General features: G+C 39.9%; 2 protein-coding genes across 7 annotated transcripts in view; both read left to right on the forward strand.

Moving 5' to 3' along the window:
- The window catches only part of LOC131437439 (coiled-coil domain-containing protein AGAP005037), a 993,236-nt gene that overhangs the window by 34,442 nt on the left and 938,261 nt on the right, over positions 1-20,533 (forward strand). The window lies entirely within an intron of this gene.
- Positions 18,565-19,854, forward strand: LOC131434045 (uncharacterized). Its single transcript, XM_058600679.1, has one exon. It carries the CDS (start codon positions 18,565-18,567, stop codon positions 19,852-19,854), a length of 1,290 nt encoding a protein of 429 aa, XP_058456662.1.

Genomic DNA, 20,533 nt, shown 5'->3' on the forward strand with positions numbered 1-20,533 from the left:
CTGGTTCGTCTAAAGCTACGTGTGTAAGAGGTCTGGAGTTTACCACGTTTTCAATCAGAAAATTACAAAGAACCTCGTCTGTTAGATTACGCTCTACGTTCAAGGTTCATTTTAACTGTTTGTACCAATCGTTCTCACGATCCGCCCATGTGCGGCGAAGCGGGTGGAATGAAACACCATTCTGTTTGGGGACTAACAATTTCTCTCATTACTTGTGTGTCTTGACGGAAGCTGAATTCTTTATGAATAATACTATGAATCGCTCGATTGGTAATATCCCTTCTGTACTGCTTTTCGGTGTAGTATAGACGCGTAAAATGCCGAGAGATATGACCGCTTATTTAGACGAACTAGATACAAAATGCGAACGCAATTTGTCGGAAATTAGGCGCAAAGCGTCGGAAAACATTCAAGCTTTGCAAAACTATAATAAGACGCAGTTTGACAAACATTGTAAGAGTAACACGACGTATCAAGAGGGAGATTTAGTGATGATCAGGAACGTAAAAACGGTAGGAGAAAAGAACAAACTTAGGCCGAAATATAAGGGTCCGTATGAAGTTAAGCAGGTGCTAGATCGGAACCGTTATGTCGTTGCGGATATCGAAGGATATCAAGTATCTAACATTCCGTTTGAAGGTATATTCGATCCTCTTAATTTACGCCTTTATCAGTCTGCGATAAGTTCGGAAGAACGTGACCGGTAACAATTCGCAAGTTCCGATTCGGAGCCCGAATTTGAGGGTTTTGAAGAATGAATTTGGTTAAGAGCAATGAACTTTGTAATTCCTTTCGCGGTGTAGTTAAATCGAAAATTTGAGGGGAATTGATGTCTTGACGGATTTGCTTTGGGAGTTGAGAAGCGTATTACCATGTCATTGAGGGCAATGAATATCGTCAGGATGGACGAAGCTGTAGCATTTTGTGTAATATTATTTCGAAATGTACCAGAGAATAGTTAGAGTGTAATGACGTGGCAATACCGCACAACCTTTTTTTGCGCTTCTAGTTTTGTTTCGGTAACGATGAGATTAGATTCATTTGTTAGTTTGAACTGAACACACAGGCCATGTACGACCTGACAACTTTTTGTTATTAAATAACTTCGACAATAAATATAGTCTAGAAAAGAGTCTACACGTCCTTAAACCATTTTGTTTGCTTCTATTTGAGAAATACGTCAACAGTTTTTTAAAGCAGAGAACCTGTCGTCCATTTATGTCGCAAGTTTAAACCCGCTAGATGATCCCAAAATGAAATGATTCGGAGTAAGAGCCAGCGCTTCTGGTTCGTCTAAAGCTACGTGTGTAAGAGGTCTGGAGTTTACCACGTTTTCAATCAGAAAATTACAAAGAACCTCGTCTGTTAGATTACGCTCTACGTTCAAGGTTCATTTTAACTGTTTGTACCAATCGTTCTCACGATCCGCCCATGTGCGGCGAAGCGGGTGGAATGAAACACCATTCTGTTTGGGGACTAACAATTTCTCTCATTACTTTATCTTGGTCCAAGTGCTTAAGCATAGCTTTTAGCTCCTTGCTAGCTGCTTGAGAATTAGTGCCGCGGTCACTGAAGATTTGAATTGGTACTCCTCGTTTTGCCATAAAATTTCTTAACGCCATCGCACACGAATCGGCGTTTAAGGAATGTGCTATTTCTAAATGTATCGCTCTTACTATTAAACATTTTATAAGTACTCCCCAGCGCTTTTCTTTCCGTCGTCCTACAACCACATGCATAGGACCGAAGAAGTCTACTCCAACGAATGAAAAGGGTCTTGCGAAGACTGCTAATCGAGCTGAGAGTAGGTCAGCCTTCGGAGGGGCCGTCGGCTGTACTAGCTTCAATAAATAAACTTCTGCTTGATTCAGCTCACTCTTATTTAGAGGACCGGTTGCACGCAAATTTTTATTTTTGCATCGCATATTACTTATAAATCTGCACACCGTCGCTGTAACTCGAAGAAGATGCTTCCATCTAGAGAATTTTTCAACTTCAATAGCCGGTAGGATTTCGGTTGTATGAAAAAAAAAACCTATTTTAATCCACCTAGTGGTGTTATGATGCCTTTCTCATATTACTCATTACATCATAAATATAACCGTGAAATTCGCAAAAACAACTGTTTATTGAATAGGAATAGGATAATTTGTTCGGATCTAATCTTACAAACTCTATAAATCCTGTTTACCCTGTAGTTCCGGAACCGAAAGTTGTATCCACAACAAATTAAGGAATTCCGTATGAAACTGTAAGACTTTTCTTTTGAACCTATAAGTTTGTGAAAATCTATTCGGCCATCTCCAAGAAAAGTGTGTGAGATCCTTTTTGCAGTTTCTAATCACTTTTTCCAATTCTCCCGAAACCGGATTCAGATGAACGGAATAGCCGAAGTTGGTTCGTTTGCTACCAACAAATATGACCTACAAATTGGAACAGTTTTGAACGAAGTTAAACTTATACTTACTATCTCATGCTCTATTTCGTTTAAACCAATTAAACTAAATCTAACGAAACGAACCTGCGTTTCTGTTACTACTGCGTGCTAAACAGCATGAATCAGCAGCATGAAACATGTAGTAGGATTGTTATTATTATTATTGGCATTACTACACAACGTGTACGAAATAGAACAAAGCACGCCTTGTTCGTTTTGTGTTTTCTTCTTCTTTCGGTGTTGTACATATTGTCACTCTATATGGCGATTTGAAAACTTTGACACTCATCGCCCTGTAACTGCGGAACCGGAAGTCGGATCCGGATGAAATTTCACAGTAGGTTTAAAGACAGTATGAACTTTAATTCAAATCAAGATTTGTGAAAATTGGTTCAAGCATCGCAGAGAAATCGAAGTGAATTTAGTTTTAGGAGTTTTTCTTCTCCACTTTCGGTGCTCTCGGAACAGGAAAAGAGGGGACCAGTAGTGCCGAATTAAGTTTTTATGCCCACAAACTAACAAGCTCTGCAAACTAGAAGAATTTATCAGACAGTTTTATGGGATTTGTACCTGTTTTTAACCATCGTTCGTGGAAAAAATAAAATTGGTAATTTTCCACTTATCACACTTTAGTTCCGGAACCGGAAGTCGGATCCAGATAAAATGTTCCACAAATTTTTAGGATATTATAAGACCTTTCATTTGAATCTAAGTTTGCGAAAATCGGTTGAGATGTTCCAGAGATAATCGAGTGTAAACTTTTTCTCAAATTTTCACATATTACCATATAACTCCGGAACCGGAAGTCACATTCAAACGAAATTCAATACAAGCTATGGAACCATAATACCTTTTATTTGAATCTTAGTTTGTGAAAATCGGTTCAGCCATCTCTGAAAAAAGTGAGTGCATATTTTTTTTCACTTTTTTGGTACATATCATCCTATATCTCCGGAACCGGAAGTCGGATCGGAATGAAATTCAATAGCAGGCTATGGGACTATGAGAGCTTTCATTTGAATCTTTGTTTGTGAAAATCGGTTTGGCCATCTTTGAGAAAAGTGAGTGCATATTTTGTTACATACACACACACACACATTTGCTCAGTTCGTCGAGCTGAGTCGAATGGTATATGATATTCGGCCCTCCGGGCCTCGATTAAAAAGTCGATTTTCACAGTGATTGCATAGCCTTTCTATATGAGAAAGGCAAAAACGTTCGAACGAAGTTCCTCATCTGTGGGTCGCATGTTTGGTGTTTCTGAAGGCCAATACCTCGGTACCTTCCAAAGAAATCTTGGAGCCGAAAACCACCGGCTGCTCTCGTCCATGCTAGGCCTTTTTTGCCACTTTGTTGCCTCATCGGTTACATTTTTTTTTTTTGAAGGGACCCATCGCCAGTTTTCTATGCTAGTAGTTTCGAGAACTTAGCTTACACGAAACGCGACGAACTGGGTATATCGTCTGTGATCCGACCGTATCCAGTATAACACATCTTTTGAATCAGTCCAAAATATATGTTCATCTATTTTCAGCGAGAGGAACTTGATAACCTCGATCCAATTACTGCTGCTTGCAGCTCAGGTCGTGGTATTGCGGTGTATTTGAACGGCGCAACACGAGATTTGGCTCCAACTATCGATTACTCAATATTATCCTGGTTTTGAAATCGGAGATAAACTACGCAAGCGTATCCGGTCTCACTAGCGTCCACGAAAGTGTGAAGTTGAACGGTGTTTTCCAGATTGATGAAGGTTTCGAAACGATAACAGCGTGAAATTCGAAGATTCTGTACATTTGGAAGTACCGTAATCCATTGTTCCCACCTCTGATGAAACTTATCAGGTATCACATCGTCCCATCCAATAGCCGAGCGCCAAATTTCATGAAGAACCATTTTTGGCAGGATCAGAATATTTGATATAAGACCCAACGGGTCGAAAATAGACATTAGCATACGTAGAACCTCAGTCTTCGTTGGTTTTCGTTTTTCTAGTAGCAACTCGTCGTTTTGTTTACTCGAAAGTTTATAACTAAATGTATCTGTGGTTGTGCACCACCACATGCCCAAGACTTTCTCAGTTGCCATTTCATTTCCGACGTTATGCATTTCAAATCCCGCCTGAGCATGCACGTGTCGAACATCATGTGCTAACTGAATAGCTTCCTCTGCTGTTTCTACGCTCGCCAGCATATCGTCCACATAATGCACAAAAATAATCGCGTTCGTGGCTCTGGGAAACGTTCCTACATATTGCTTCGCGTTGTAATTTTTAACGTATTGCGCGCAACTCGGGGAACAGCTTGTGCCAAATGTCATAACCTGCATTACAAATACGGTGGGGTCTACGTCGTTTGGCTTCTCCCGCCATAAAAATCTCTGACAATTCTGATCTTCTTTGGCGATAAGAACCTGGTGGAACATTTCACGGATGTCACCACAAAGCTATACGATTTTCTCGGAACTTATACAAGACTTCGCTGCTGCATCCCACACTATCCTGACTTTCCCTGGTTTATTATGATTAAAGACCGGAAATATCGGTAAACACTATAACCGACATGGTGTTTGCTGTACCTCGTGTTTCGTAAGTTTTCGTATATAACCCTTCTGAAGTTAACCGTTTATTTGTGCCCGCATTGTGTACGCAAGATCGGGCTGCTTTCGCAGCTTTGATTCTAGGCAGCGGAAACGTTCCATTGCCTGATGTTTTGTTATATGCTAAGCGTATATTGTCGTATTTTTATAAGAGGAGAGTCTCATAGTGACCATTTTGTGTCTTTTTGATACAGTTAAGAATTGATTGTGCTCGTTCGTTTTCTTTAGATACTATCATACGACCAGGAACGAATATACCGAGATTCTCTAAAGAGAAGTAATCTCGAAGAGCTTGATTTAATGCGCTATTGTCAGACTCACTGCTGCAGTCATGAAATCCAATGAAGCTCTCAGCTGTATAATCCAACCAAGACGTGCGTAGGTAGCGATAGGCTCGTGACAAACCCGAGGTTAGCGTTGTAAATGCCGATGAGAATTTTGGGTTGTACATCGCTATAAGATGCCGCTGAGATTCCTTTTAGGTGGCTTTATCGTTCAGTCAGTTTTTCCACTTGAAGTGACTGATAGAATAATGAAAAATCCGACACTGTTCGCACATCTTGCAGACGGAATCGTTTGTGATAATCTTCAATTCCCGATATCTCTAAGTTTAGTTTTTTTGATTCCTCCTCAAGCCTGCATTTATCTCCCGTCCATTTTAGAAGTAAAGGTTCCGAGTTGGCTTCTAGAATTAGTTCATTAGCTAGATCTGCATCCATTAACGTAATTTTTGAACCGTCATCTAAAAATGCATAACTTCTCACTTCTCTTCCTCGACCATACATATAATATAATGGGAACTACACGAAACAGAGTCTTTGGTGAATAATTATGATGTGCATTACAATAATGAACTATAGGTTTTTGTGATGTGTTTAATGAACTAGAGTTCAGTGCATGATCGCTAGAGTTCATTGCATCATGCTTATTGTCGTGTAGAAACTCATGATGTTTGTACAAACATCCGTTTTTACCACAAATTTTCTGTGATTTACAAAATCCGCTATGCTTCTTCAAGCATATTCGAAACAGGCCAAACTGTTTGATTACAGCCCATCTAGAATTACAACTTAGTTCACCAAAACGCTCACATCTTTCGACCGATGAACAATGACCTTTACCAGTTTCATTTGTAGAACTTGGATTGTTTGACCTTCAATAGGCTTTCCAATCTCCTCGAGATGCGTATTGAAATAGACAGGGGCTCTTTTGCTTTCTTTAGATCGCTTTATTTCGTCAATACTGAGAGGTGTAATTGGCGAGATGGTTTCTGCTAAATCATATAGCCATGCAGCAAAACTTGTTAAGTTGGCATTAGAAAGCGTTCGTCGATATTTTGCCCAGTCTAGCTTGATAGAAGGGGGAAGCTTTTCAACTAATTCGCGAAGGAGAGCTATATTATATGAATATTCCTGTAGTTGATATGCTTCTGCAGTGGCACACAAATTTTTACAGCTAGAGCAAAATCAATCAAGCTATTTAAATTGTCCGTCCTCGGAGGCGGTGCTGCATGAATCTTCGCAATTATGTTACGAATGATACCCTCCGAATTTCCATAGAGCATTTTCAAAGTCGATATAATTTCAGGCACGTTCGATGGATGCATTAGCCTACATTTTACAGCATCATAGGCCTTGCCTTTGAGACATTTTTGCAAACGTATTAGATTTTCTTCCAGCGTAACCACAACATACTAGTCGTTGTGGTAAAAGTCAAGAAAAAGAGAGGCCACTCTTCAAGAGAACCACAGAAACTAGGAAGGTCTCGAGAAATGGCTTGACAAGCTGCTACCTGTCTCCGGGATAGATTTATGCAATCTTCTTCATCGTCTCGGCGAGCATGTGGCACGTGGTGTTGTCTAGGTGTGGAACCTAGCATCGGAAGGAAATCTCGCGCAGTTTGCTGATTATCTGTAGATTCAGCATATTTTCGTTGCTGTAATGAAGGGTTGATTGGTGCTCCGAATTTATTATGTCTGGATGCTTGGAGAGCTCTCTGCTGTAAATTTGAATACGGTAGAGGAGGACATGTATTTTGGTTTTGGCTTTCTAATTCTTGCATAGATAGCCACTCTTCTACTTTGTTCATGCATTCAAGGGATGATACCTCGCTATCTCCTCCCATCTCTAGTAGCAGTTCGAACCGTTTGCGATGATACTCACGTTTTCTAGCTTCTTCTTGCTCGTCGAGCTCGCGATCCTTGCCCAGCTTCTGCAGCTCTAGCTGTAAACGTCTGTGTCTTGATGTTTGCCCTGCGTTTGCCATGCTAGATTGCTTTGTCTTGTTAGATTGTATTTCAGTATTTACAATATCACATTTCATTTCATTTCATTTCGACACAATGTAGTTACATTGTAAACGTCTTCTTGAGAGTACTTTGTACGGAAACCAGCCTTACATAGTAGCATATACAGTCTAATGATTTGATGCATCGGTACTTTACAAATCATAAACTTTAAATATTTTATTAGTTGGACCGATATGACCGAAATTATGCTCGGTACCAAAAACGGTTCTCCTATCTTAAACACTTGAATTGCTTACAGCGCACAAGCAAAGTAACGCAATGAATATAAACACTTTAGACCATGCGCGCCGCTGGCGTGGATTTTCCGCCTCGCGCGAAGGAAAATAAATAACTTCAATTGTTCTTGCCATCGCTACGGGTCGAGCGATGTTTATTAAAGGTTAGCCTTCTCCATATAATCATTACCAAAACCTTTTCGATATATGTAATTGTCAAGTCTCAAGACTTCTCGTCAAACCTACACTTACACAGAGAAAATTTGTACATTTTATAAAAACCAAAATGCGGAAAATAAATGAACATTCATTCGGTAACCAAGACGGGAACTAGACTCCTTTGTTTTTTAAGAAAGAACCTGCCACATGGCAGACCGTGACAGTGTTCACCGCGCGACAAGCTAAGTCCCAGTTAAGAAGGGACTTAGCACAAAAATAGTGAACAAGTGAAAAAAAAGCTAAGTCCAGTGTTAAAAAGGACTTAGCGCAATTCGAACGGCAAAAGTACAAGTGAAAAATGCTAAGTCCAGTGTTAAAAAGGACTTAGCGCAATTCGAACGGTAAAAGTACAAGTGAAAAATGCTAAGTCCAGTGTTAAAAAAGACTTAGCGCAATTCGAACGGCAAAAGTACAAGTGAGAAATGCTAAGTCCAGTGTTAAAAAGGACTTAGCTCAATTCGAACTGAAAAAAACTACAAGGATCAGCCCCATGGGATTGTTCGAGCCATTGATGTGGAACAAGGCAACCAAAATTTCTAATAATCGACATTTTCAATTAATCGTCACACTTGTGAATCCGCTAATGCACGAGAGTCTGCTTAGTCTTTATTAAGAACCAACACCGAACACGCGAACCCAGAATATAGACTATATTTGTCATGATTTGTATTTGTTTTTTTAGCCGACGAAATTACATCAATAGCAAAAAAGCTTTGGTATTACATTCCTGTAGTGGAATTTGACCTTCTGTTTCAACAGACTTCGCAGCCGATTCAGAGTGTACAGAACCATTGCATGGCTAGTGCTACGATTCTACTGACACTACGAATCCTTCCAGGTCAGGGCTCGAACATACGACAACTGGTTTGTAAGACCAGCGCCCTGTGCATTGAACCACCAACCTGGGCTAATAATAATCAATAGCCCAAATGTATATGCTTGCGATACAGATATCGATATTTAAGCTTCTTTTCGCCAAGCTTGTGTGCAAGTTTTGTATGCAAGTAGTTATTTTTATAGCGTTTCTCTACAAGCGATAAACTTTTTCTCATTATCAATCGAGTTCATCTTATATAAATAAGAAATTAATCTTATGCACTCAAAATTTACCCTGGGGTAGTTGTCAATTTCTCAGGCGAAACGACATAACATGGGATTTCATCCAATCTTTCATGACACAAGATCAGAGCATAGCAATTAAAGCTTCAAATCGTTTTATGGCACTTTTTGTCTTGCTGTCTAGCAACAACCTACCTCTAGCAAGCTACGTGTAGGACTGAAACGTTAGCTATAATTTTGCTTATATTTATAGCTTTGCGTGCTTCTAACAGCTTCGCTTTTGCATCGGTTGACCAATCAGAGCGCTGCTTTCCCTTTGATATATCGCTTACTCCTTCAAAATCGTCGACTATGGCAGGGAAATCCGGGGTTCCGGAGATTTTTTGCAGACAAAATAGGACACTGCTGGCTATTAATCAACATTTCAATGATATATAATTAAAAATACATGGCTATAATCAATACGTAGAAATATTTCCAATCAAATGGTATTAATAATTGATACAAAATTGACTGAACTGTAATTGTTCAAAACCTGACCACATTTCTACGTGTATTTTTTTTTGAGTTTCTAGTTTGCACCCCTACATAGAAAACAAAAATGTGTTCCACATTAAAAGGGGGGAAACAAATGCTAAGTCCAGTATTAAGAACTCAGCGCAATTTTTGGGGTTTTAAAAAGTGAACAGTATGGACTGAAGTGAACAGTATGGACTGAAGATTTTTTTTAAAAAAGTGCTACAGCCAAGAAAAAAAGGGTTTTAAAAAAAGTGAACAGGATGGACTGATTTTTTTTAAGAAAGTTATTACGAAACCGCAGGGCTGATTCGTGTCGCGGTGGTGAAGTTCAACACCGATCACTGCTGTCAACGGAAGAGAGCATAAATGTCAGTCGAAAACGTCAGGCAACATGACCGCGTGCCAAACTGTCGCCTGCAGCATATAACAGTACTTGAACTACCAGTGCAGTCTCAGTACAAATTTATTCCTGATAATTTAAAATAACTAAAAATAACTAGGCTAATAGTACGGCTCGATTACATGGGCATGACAGTAATATTAGGTATGTGAATACCGTACAAGCAAATTTAAACCTATTAGCTATACAAGCTACTGCGTACAGTTTGCGCTATTTGTTTCGGATAGAAAAGGAAGAAAAAAACGAAAATGTAAGTTAAAATTAGTTTATGGAACTGAATTCATAGAAACAAAATATATTACAGCTTTGAAGCTGCGATTTAGCTGCTATCAAGATTGTGGTTCTTCCCCATCCGAACAATCTTCAAAGATTTTCTTGTGATAATATTACCATCACGAGTATCGACGAGATGGAGGTGGCGAAACACTGCACTAAATGCGATCGACCGGATTCAGCTGTTAATCTCGTAGGATGTGATGTTTGTGAGACATGGATGCACTTTGGATGTGCAAATGTGACAGATTCTATTGCGGATAGCAATCGCAGTTGGAAATGTGAGCAGTGCAGGGAAGAGGAATCCATGATTCAATAACGCGTGTCAGTCGGTCGTTCGTCTACAAGCAAATCGACAGTCCCACGACAAAAGGGCCCAACTGCAAATGACAGTTTCTCTTTGTTTACTTTTGCTTTCACGATTTACCGCACTGCTTTTATATTTGATGCCTTATTCATAGCAAAACTTTCAAGGTAAAACCACAAGCTTTCGATTGATATTGGAAACTTTGGATAAATTGCAGTAATGGCTCTGTAATAATCAAAAGAGAAAGTAAACAAAGAGAGGCTCTAATTTGCAGTTAGGCCCTTTTGTCGCGGGACTATCGAAATGTTCAAGTAGAACTGAACTTAACCTAAAAATGTTGGAGGAACAAAAGGCTTTAAGAATGCAAAGAATACAGCAGGAAGAAGCAGCAAAAGCAAATGTCAGAATTCAATTAGCTGAGATGGAGGAAACTTTCTTGAAGAAAAAGTACGAGTTTCTGCTAGCAGAAGCAGATAATTCAGAAGATGGAGTCAGTAGGAAATCGAGATTGAGCAGTCGAGCTAGCAAGGAGAAAGTACGGACGTGGCTTAGCAAGCAGGAAGTGGTGGACACACCACACAATGTGAAAGTAGTGTCATCCAGTAATCCTTCGCCAATGATCGTGAACACTGAAGCAGCTCAGCAGTCTCTCCTCACAGTCCAGCTCTCATCACTTCAAGTCCACCTGCATCGAACGTTCCTGACATAGCAGTTTCTGGTCCTGCATCAGCATCAACACCAAATTCAACAGATGGTAAATGTTTTCCGTGTTCTGCTGCTGAGATTGTATCCCACGATTTGGTACCAGTGGGTTCAGATGGTTATGTTTCTCATGCGGAAATAACGATCGACGTTCCCCGCCGAGCACCGGTGAGTTCTTTGCAGAGGACTAGATGCAGTTCGTTCATAGAAACAAACATTCTGGAGCAGATAGGCACCGATCGAGTCCTGCGGAAGATTGCTAACAGTGCACCGCCATCTACTGTTAAGTTTCCTACCAGATCGGATTGTAATCAACAATCAGAAATAATAGCTAGTAATAACGATATGTTAGGCACGAGTAGGGCACTAGAGTACGACTACAATGCGGTCATACATTCCTCTAGTAATAGTAGACCAATGATCCATGATACGCTAGTAGTAACAAGTGTGTCAGCAGTACCTCTCGTAACCTATAAATCCTTGCCAGTGTGTAGCTATAATTCCATCTTTCCACAAAATACCTTTGCCTTATATCAAGAGTTAAAACCATATGCTCCCGCACACCGTGTTGCGGCCAGTCGGTGTGTTGCAACTATTCCAACAAAGTTCATATAGCAATCCGTAAGCCCATCATCTGGCAACACTGTTGACTGTTATTGCAGCTCACTTCTCGAGCTCCGGTTATTTATAATAATTTTGTAGTGATTATATTCGCTAGCCGCAGGTTTCGGTTGATTTCATTAATCCTTTAGTGTACCTGTGGTTGGAGTGAATTGTGCGATAAGGATAGGTGGCCTTAATCGGTGTGTCTGGCCGAAAATAGTTCTTAGGCTTTCATCCTTTGGGCTATTTTCCAGAAAGTTCTTTTGTGTTGCAGGAGTGTGGTAGTGCCGCCTTGAATAGGTATTCGGGTCAGCTGCGGTGTTGTCCCATTTTATCGGTGCATCACGGTCGGTGCCTTGTGTGACGAAGTGTTGTTAGTGTGTGCGCGATATTGGGATAAGTGATTTAGTATATCTTTCCGTACGTTGTCTGTGGCAGAGTGCCCTGCGCTTCGGCAGCGCTCCTCAAAGTACCAGTTGTGTGCTGGGGGCTCTCGTTGTGCGCGAGCTGTATACTAGCAGTAAGGGCAAAAGCGTGAGTTCTTTTGAGTGGATGTGTTGTGATTTGTTGGCGGTGCTCTGTTCGTGGACAGTGGTTCTGTTTCCTCGACTGATTGCTCACTTGGCTGCTGAGGTTGAGTGAGACGGATTTAACGGACTGATAGAACGATCTCCGTGTACCATCCGCAAGCATTTTTTTTTCAATTGTTAGTCACAGTGTGGCTCCGTAGTGGTGGTGCTGTTGATGGTCTGACACGCCGCATGCTGCATGTTTACTCAAGGTAGGTGTTGCTTCATTTATTCTGTGAACAACTGGACTGTGCCTGCACCCGAGTTGGGCGGTTTGTCCGCTTCGACAATTTACTCATATTTGCTTTACAATATATATTTTTTATTATTAGTTTTTTTATTAGTTGGTTTTTTTTCCCTATATAGGGTTTTTTTTACCTTTTTGATGTGCATCTGTTAGATTTAAATAATTGTAATAACTATTTCATTTTGTCTCGTTATTTGTTTCCGTTTTGTTTCGTGCCCGATCTAGTATTGGAATATATAAATGGATTGTGAAGACGTGAATTATGATGATACTTGTGGCATTTGTCATCAGGAAGATACCAACAAAAGTGACCTTCTCACTTGCATGTACTGCTTTGCCTCTGCCCATCTGAAATGCCGTGGCATTACAGGTGTTGCAGCCAGGCGAGCTAAGCAGCATCCCTATTTTTGTTCGATAAAATGTTCAGATATTTATAAACGAATTGTTGATATGCAGAAAAATGAAAAATCTCTCATATCCTCAATAACTAGCAAACTTAATACAACTATATCAAATGCTGTATCTGCACAAATGCAACATGTACGGGAAGAGGTCAAAACCATAACTAGTGCTGTGGAGTCTTCTCAAAACTTTTTGTCGGAGAAAAAGAAATTGAATATTGTTTATTTATTTTATTTTTTTTAACTTTTTAACTTTTTCAACTCTTTTTTAACTTTATATTTTTATTAATTAAATGGACAACACAAATCAGAAAAACTTCTCCCACGACAATATTTATAATTTCAATGATAGCTACGTTAGTAATGATAAACAATCGTTAAAAATTTTACAGTGGAATGTTAGAGGTATAAATGAATTGTCCAAGTTTGACGTAATATTACAGGACCTAGAGAATTGTAAAACTTCTATAGACGTTATCGTTATTGGAGAGACATGGCTTAAAAATGAAAACTGCATCCTTCACGAAATACCACAATATAGAGCCTATTTTGCTTGCAGGAATCACTCTAGTGGTGGTTTAGCCGTATATGTGAAACAAAACATTCAACATAGACTTATTAAAGTTCATACTCTTGATGGGTTCCATCACATACACATTGAACTGTGTGTCAAAGGACAGTTCTATGATGTTCATGGAGTATATCGCCCGCCCAGTTTTGACTTTAATGATTTTTTTGTATATTTAGAAAGCTTAATGTATGAAGTCCAACCTAAACGTTCGTGCTTTATTGTAGGTGATGTGAATGTCCCAGTTAATATGATTAACCACAACATTGTGACAAGATATAGGGCACTGTTAGATTCTTACAGTTTTATTTGTACAAACTGTTTTCCTACCAGACCAACTAGTAACAACATACTTGACCATGTTTTATGTAAACTTGACGACGTAAATCGAGTACGAAATGACACTATCTTTAATAACCTTAGTGATCATTCACAAGTATTATCAACTATTGAGCTTTTTGCTGAAAAGGATCCAATGTTACTGACAAAAAAGGTCATTAACCGTCGTCAAATTAATCGTGAATTTTCAAGTTTTATGAACAGTATTGATATCAATGAAAATGCAGAATCTATACTTCAATCAATAATGTATACATACAATCACTTACTTGAGCGTTATAGCAGAACAGTAACGAAAACTATCAAAGTGAAGGGTTCTTACTGTCCTTGGATGTCTTTTGACCTTTGGACTCTGATAAAAATAAAGAGTAATTATCTCCAGCGCGTCAAGAGTAATCCGACAGATTTACATCTCAAGCAAATGCTTCTACATATCTCTAAAAAAGTTGATACCTTGAAAAAAAGAGTAAACAATTGTTTTACGAAAACTTGCTTACCAATACACCTCACTCAAAATTTTGGAAAAATTTGAAAAACTCATTCGGCTTAACCAAAAAAAACGATAAGATAAACCTCATAGAAAATGGTAGAAGAATTGTTGATTGTAAAGAAATATGTCAGACCTTTAATGACTATTTCTCTAGCATTGGACAAAAACTAGCAAATAATATTCCAACCAATACTAGCATTAATCCTTTAAGCACTGTTCGTTGTGTTCGTGACTCAATATTTTTACGTCCCTCGTCAATCACCGAAGTTACATTGCTGATACACAGCCTAGATAATAACAAAGGCAGTGGTTCCGATGGTATATCAGCTGGTTTACTAAAAGAAAATTGTACAACGTTTTCTAGGATTCTCTCTAAATGTTTTAATGAAATTATTCTGTCCGGTTATTATCCCGATTGTCTAAAAATCTCTAAAGTCATTCCTATATTTAAGTCCGGTGATCGTTGTGATTGTAATAATTATCGTCCCATATCTACATTATCCGTCTTTAACAAAATTTTTGAAAAACTATTAGTCACCAGATTGCTTGACTTTTTAAATAAACATAGCGTCTTCTACCAATTTCAATACGGTTTTAGACAAGGTTCTGGCACACAAACTGCTATTATAGAACTAGTTGACAAGATAATGAGTGAAATAGATCGTAAGAATATTGTCGGTGCCCTATTTCTTGACCTTAAAAAAGCTTTCGACACGTTAAACCACACGATTTTACTCGAAAAGCTCGAATGTTATGGTATCAGAGGCATTGCCAATAGCGTTATTCGAAGTTACTTGACAAATAGGCAACAATTTGTATCCATTGATGGGGAACGTAGCAACCTCGCTCCTTCGAAAATTGGTGTACCACAAGGTAGTATTATAGGACCTTTATTATTTCTCTTATACATAAATGATTTAGGCAACTTGAATCTTAACGGTACTCCAAGACTATTTGCCGATGATACAGCCTTATTCTATCCCCATCATAATATCAGTGCCATTATAAGCTCGATGAACAGTGACCTAGATGTCCTTGACAAATATTTCAACGCTAATTTATTGTCATTGAATTTACTTAAAACGAAATATATGATTTTTCGTTCTATGCGAAAAGTGTTACCAATTCATGACAACCCGAAGCTAACAGATTACGTGATTGAAAATGTAAAATGCTTTAAATACCTGGGCATACATCTTGACCCTACGTTATCTTGGACTCATCATATAAGTTTTGTTGAAAAACGTATCGCATCTTACTGTGGTATCATGTGGAGAGTGCGATCATATGTTCCTCGGCGTGCACTTTTGAGCTACTACTATGCTTATATTCACTCACAACTTAATTATCTTGTATCAGTCTGGGGCCGTGCAGCTTGCTCTCATCTGAAAAAATTACAAACTCTTCAGAATAGGTGTCTTAAAACCATTTTTAATAGACCTCTGCTGTTCTCTACGCTTTCATTGTACTCCGACCAAGCTCATAATGTTCTACCAATAGCTTACTTATGTGACATGCAAACCTTGTTGTTCGTTCATGACACCCTGCATGCCACGACACATCGTAACATACAGTTTTCAACTCCAAACCATTTGTACGCGACGCGCCGTAATGGCAACTTGCAACGCATTCGAACAACCACAACTCTGGGCCAAAGGCGTATTCTGTTTGTTGGTCCTACAAAATTTAATGCACTTCCTCTTGACATACAACAAATCAACATCCGTACCATATTTAGATCTAGATTGAAGCACTACTTTAGACAAAGACTGAATGAAATTTTTATACAATAAGCGTAAAGTTTAAACAATCGTAATCTATCTGTATATCAATGTTAGTTAAACGTCAACAGTATTATATTATTCAATTTTAGATATTAAACGTGGATCCCTTAAAAGGAAACTTATTTCCACTGGGATTCCACACCAATAAATTAGTTAATTGCACATCTTAGAATAAATTGTTTTTAATCTCAGCTCTTCTTGTTGTTTTTTTTTTTGTTAGTATTAAAATTTTTGCCAGTGTTAATGAGCTGAGATTAGTTGCGTCCATTACCAGGGGGCTCCTTGTTGAGCTTTTTGGTGTGGGGGAGTGTGGTGGGCAATTAAAAAAAAAAAAAAAAAAAAAAGTCATGCTTGATTGGGGAACATTATCGTCGGATGGGAGGCAGTACGGTTAACTTCCAATGCCCTGGGTTATCAGTATCGAGTGTACGTACTGGAGCAACGTTAAGTACTACTTGTCAAACAACATGGACCCGTAACAACCCCCCGGGCCTTTTGGCGGTGATGTACCAGGGATGGTAAATAATTACATACCGATTTCATCACAGCCAAACGTTATGCTTACAAATATTGGTGGCTACCGTGCAAATACGAATGTGTTGATACCACCAGTTTCCCACGTCACTTCACGTCCATTCGATATTCCGTTCCTTCAGTCGTCCGTACCCCCGTCCATATCCGTTCCTCAGATCGAACAACGACAGCAACAGTATATAGATCGATCCGCTGTTCTAGGGCGCTGTTAACCAACGAATGAACAAATGGCCGCAAGGCAAGTTATGCCAAGGGAGCTACCGTCCTTTTCCGGAGATCCGCAAGATTGGCCAATATTCTACAGTTCGTTCTGCAATTCGACTGATACATGTGGATTCAGTGACGCGGAGAATCTGGCGAGATTACAACGTTGTTTGAAAGGACAGGCGTTAGACGCAGTAAAAAGTCGATTACTCATGCCGCAATCGGTTCCATTCGTGATTGGTACACTGCGTCGATTGTACGGTCGACCGGAAATACTTATGTACTCGCTTCTTCAGAAGCTCCGAACAGTTCCTTCTCTTAAGACTGATAATTTGCAGTCGCAGATAGATTTCGGTCTTGCGGTACAAAATGTTGTAGATCACATGAGTATCGCTATGCGTATGCGTTTCTCGATGACTGGTCCAAATCAACCTTACTGGAGTGTAATATTGCGTTGGCTTTGAGAATCAAAGCACCTACAAACGGCTTCTGTCTAAGTTGGACTGGAAATATTACCAGAGAGGAAAAGGAGTCGCAGCGTATCAGCGTAGTAATTCACGGAAATGGAAAGAAGTTCAAGCTTCATAACGTGAGAACAGTACAGAATTTGCAATTACCGGCACAAACGTTGGACTACGAAGAACTGTCCTATACTTTTCCTCATCTGAAAGGCCTTCCTATACAGAGCTATACCAACGCAGTTCCTGGGGTAATCATCGTAATCGAGCATATCCGGCTATTGACAGCGCTGCGAACGAGAGAGGGTAATAACAACGAGCTAGTGGCGACTAAAACCCGCCTGAGATGGTGTATCTTCGGAAAAAGCTCCCAGAGCAGTAACGTTATGGAGCAGTTGAATGTATACATAGACGACGGTATGTCAAATCGTGATCTGCATCAGTGGATGAAACAATTTTTCGCCGTTGAAGAGTCAAGCGTGACTGTAAAGCCGGAGGCTGACGAGGACAAACGAGCACGTCAAATCATGGAAACCACCACTCAGCGGGTCAACGGTGCATTCGAAACGGGATTGCTATGGAAATACGATCACATCTGTTTTCCTGACAGCTACCCGATGGCACTACGGCGCATGAAAGCGCTGGAGAGGCGGTTAAGTAAAGAACCGGCTCTTGCATCAAGAGTGATGGAACAGATTTCGGAGTACGAAATGAAAGGGTACGCCCATCGTATCACTCCGGAAGAACTTCAATCTACCGAAGTGAGTAGGGTCTGGTATTTACCACTAGGCTTAGTGCAGCAATAGAGTTTGCAGAAATCTTCCCAAGGGCGGCGAGGGCCATCAGGGATAACCACTACGTGGACGATTTTTTGGACAGTGTAGACACCGTAGAGGAAGCTATTCGACTAGTCAAAGAGGTGAAATATATTCATGGACAGGCGGGGTTCGAGATCCGTAACTTGAGCTCAAATTCGGACGAAGTTCTAACGGGTATCGGTGAAACAGTTGAGCGACAGCAAGTATCTATGAACCTGGATAAACTCTATACAGAACGCGTGTTGGGCCTGATCTGGATACCGAAGGAAGATGTTTTCACATTCGATTTGAGCAACATGAAGGAGGAAATCAAAGCATTAGTTGAAAGCGAAAGTATACCAACTAAGCGTCAAGTCTTGCGAACGGTCATGTCTCTGTTCGATCCGATGGGATGCAATCACTTTGTTTTGCATGGCAAAGTTCTAATGCAGCAAATATGGAGAAGTGGAACGGATTGGGATGATCTGATATCGGTCGACTTGCGAGATGGTTGAAGGACTTGGTGCCGACAGATGCAGAAACTGAATGCTGTCAGTGTGCCTCGTTGCTTTTTCAAAGGGGTCAACAGTTCCATGCTCAAGGATGTGGAAGCTCATCTCTTCGTAGATGCAAGCGAACTAGCTTGTGCGGCTGTTCTATATCTTCGATTCTGCAGTGGATGCGGGCCTAGATGCGTGTTGGTAGCGGCAAAAACCAAAGTTTCACCGTTAAAACCGCTATCTATCCCACGTCTTGAGTTACAAGCGGCGATGATCGGAACGAGATTGATGGATTGTGTGCTTAAATCGCTAGACATCAAAATTACTAACCGCTTCATTTGGACGGACTCTACTACCGTGCTTTGTTGGTTGCGATCCGACAGTCTACGATACCACCAGTTCGTACCTTTCCGTGTAGGAGAAATTGTCACTACAACCAGTGTAGATGAGTGGCACTATGTACCTTCGAGAATGAACATCGCCGATGCTGCCACCAAGTTTAAGGACGGGCCGAACTTTGACCCAAACAGCCCGTGGTTTAAAGGACCAGAATTCTTGTACCAAACACCAGATCACTGGCCCTCAGAACCGTCATTAAATCGAGCAGAGGCCGAAACCGAATTACGTTCAGTGTTTCTTTACCACGGGACGATTCTTTATTCGTTGATAGATGCTTCTAGGTTCTCAAACTGGAATCGTTTACTGAGGACGACAGCATACGTACTACGAGCTGGGCGCCGGTTCAAAGGTGAAAAAGTTATCAAACCGTGTTTCATGTCTAAGAAGGAATTGTTTCTAGCAGAGAAACTCTTATGGCAACAAATACAAGCGGAATCGTACCCAGATGAGTATGTCATTCTACGTCGTAATCGAGAAAACTGTACAAGTCCAGTTTCAATACCGAAGTCTAGTGCCCTATACCGACTGTCGGTTTTTATTGATGATTACGGTGTTATCCGGATGAACAGCAGAATATCCGAGGCACCAACTGTGCCGTACGATACCAAGTTTCCGATTCTACTATCCAGAAAGCACGTTGCAGTACACCTTCTGGCCGAAAGCTATCACCGAAAGTTTCGCCATGGGAACAACGAGACGGTCTGTAATGAAATGCGTCAACGATTCTTCGTACCCGGACTGCGAGTTTTAATTCGGAAGATATCAAAGCAGTGCATGACCTGTCGCGTTGGAAAGGCAATCCCTGTTCCTCCTATGATGTCATCGCTACCGTCAGCTCGCGTTACTGGATTGTACAGTGGTCCAGGAAGCAAAATTAGCAGGAAACAATTGTTTATGCTTTTATTATTGGGCTTAGAGATTTGAAGTCTTCGGCACATTAGTTGCAATTAATAAACTGCGTTTTTCGGCCATAGTGGTTTTAGGGTGGTCCTAAAGCAAACTATGAATTAAAAAATTATTTCAAAATCTGAATGAGATAGAACAATGCATCCTTCCACAATAATTTAGAATAATCAATTTAAGGCAACTTTGTCGAAGATATTGGTTGTGTATTTTTTTGTTAAAATCTATCATAACTATTGAACCAGGTAGTATAAAAAAATCTTTTTCCACCAAAAGTTGCGCCTTTATAGGCTCTTGAATTTCTTAGAACATTACTTTATTGAGAAAATTCAAATGAAAAAGTTATTGAATAAAAACTGTTTTTTTAAGAAGCACCCTAACTTAGGATATGTAAACCGTTCTAATGTAAAACGGTTAAAGATACACAACCAATATCTTCGACAAAGTTGCCTTAAATTGATTATTCTAAATTATTGTGGAAGGATGCATTGTTCTATCTCATCCAGATTTTGAAATAATTTATTAATTCATAGTTTGCTTTAGGACCACCCTAAAACCACTATGGCCGAAAAACGCAGTTTATTAATTGCAACTAATGTGCCGAAGACTTCAAATCTCTAAACCCAATAATAAAAGCGTAAACAATTGTTTCCTGCTAATTTTGCTTCCTGGACCACTGTGGATTGATTAGACCATTTAC

This window comes from Malaya genurostris, chromosome 3, assembly GCF_030247185.1.
Source record: "Malaya genurostris strain Urasoe2022 chromosome 3, Malgen_1.1, whole genome shotgun sequence".
Classification (NCBI taxonomy): domain Eukaryota; kingdom Metazoa; phylum Arthropoda; class Insecta; order Diptera; family Culicidae; genus Malaya; species Malaya genurostris.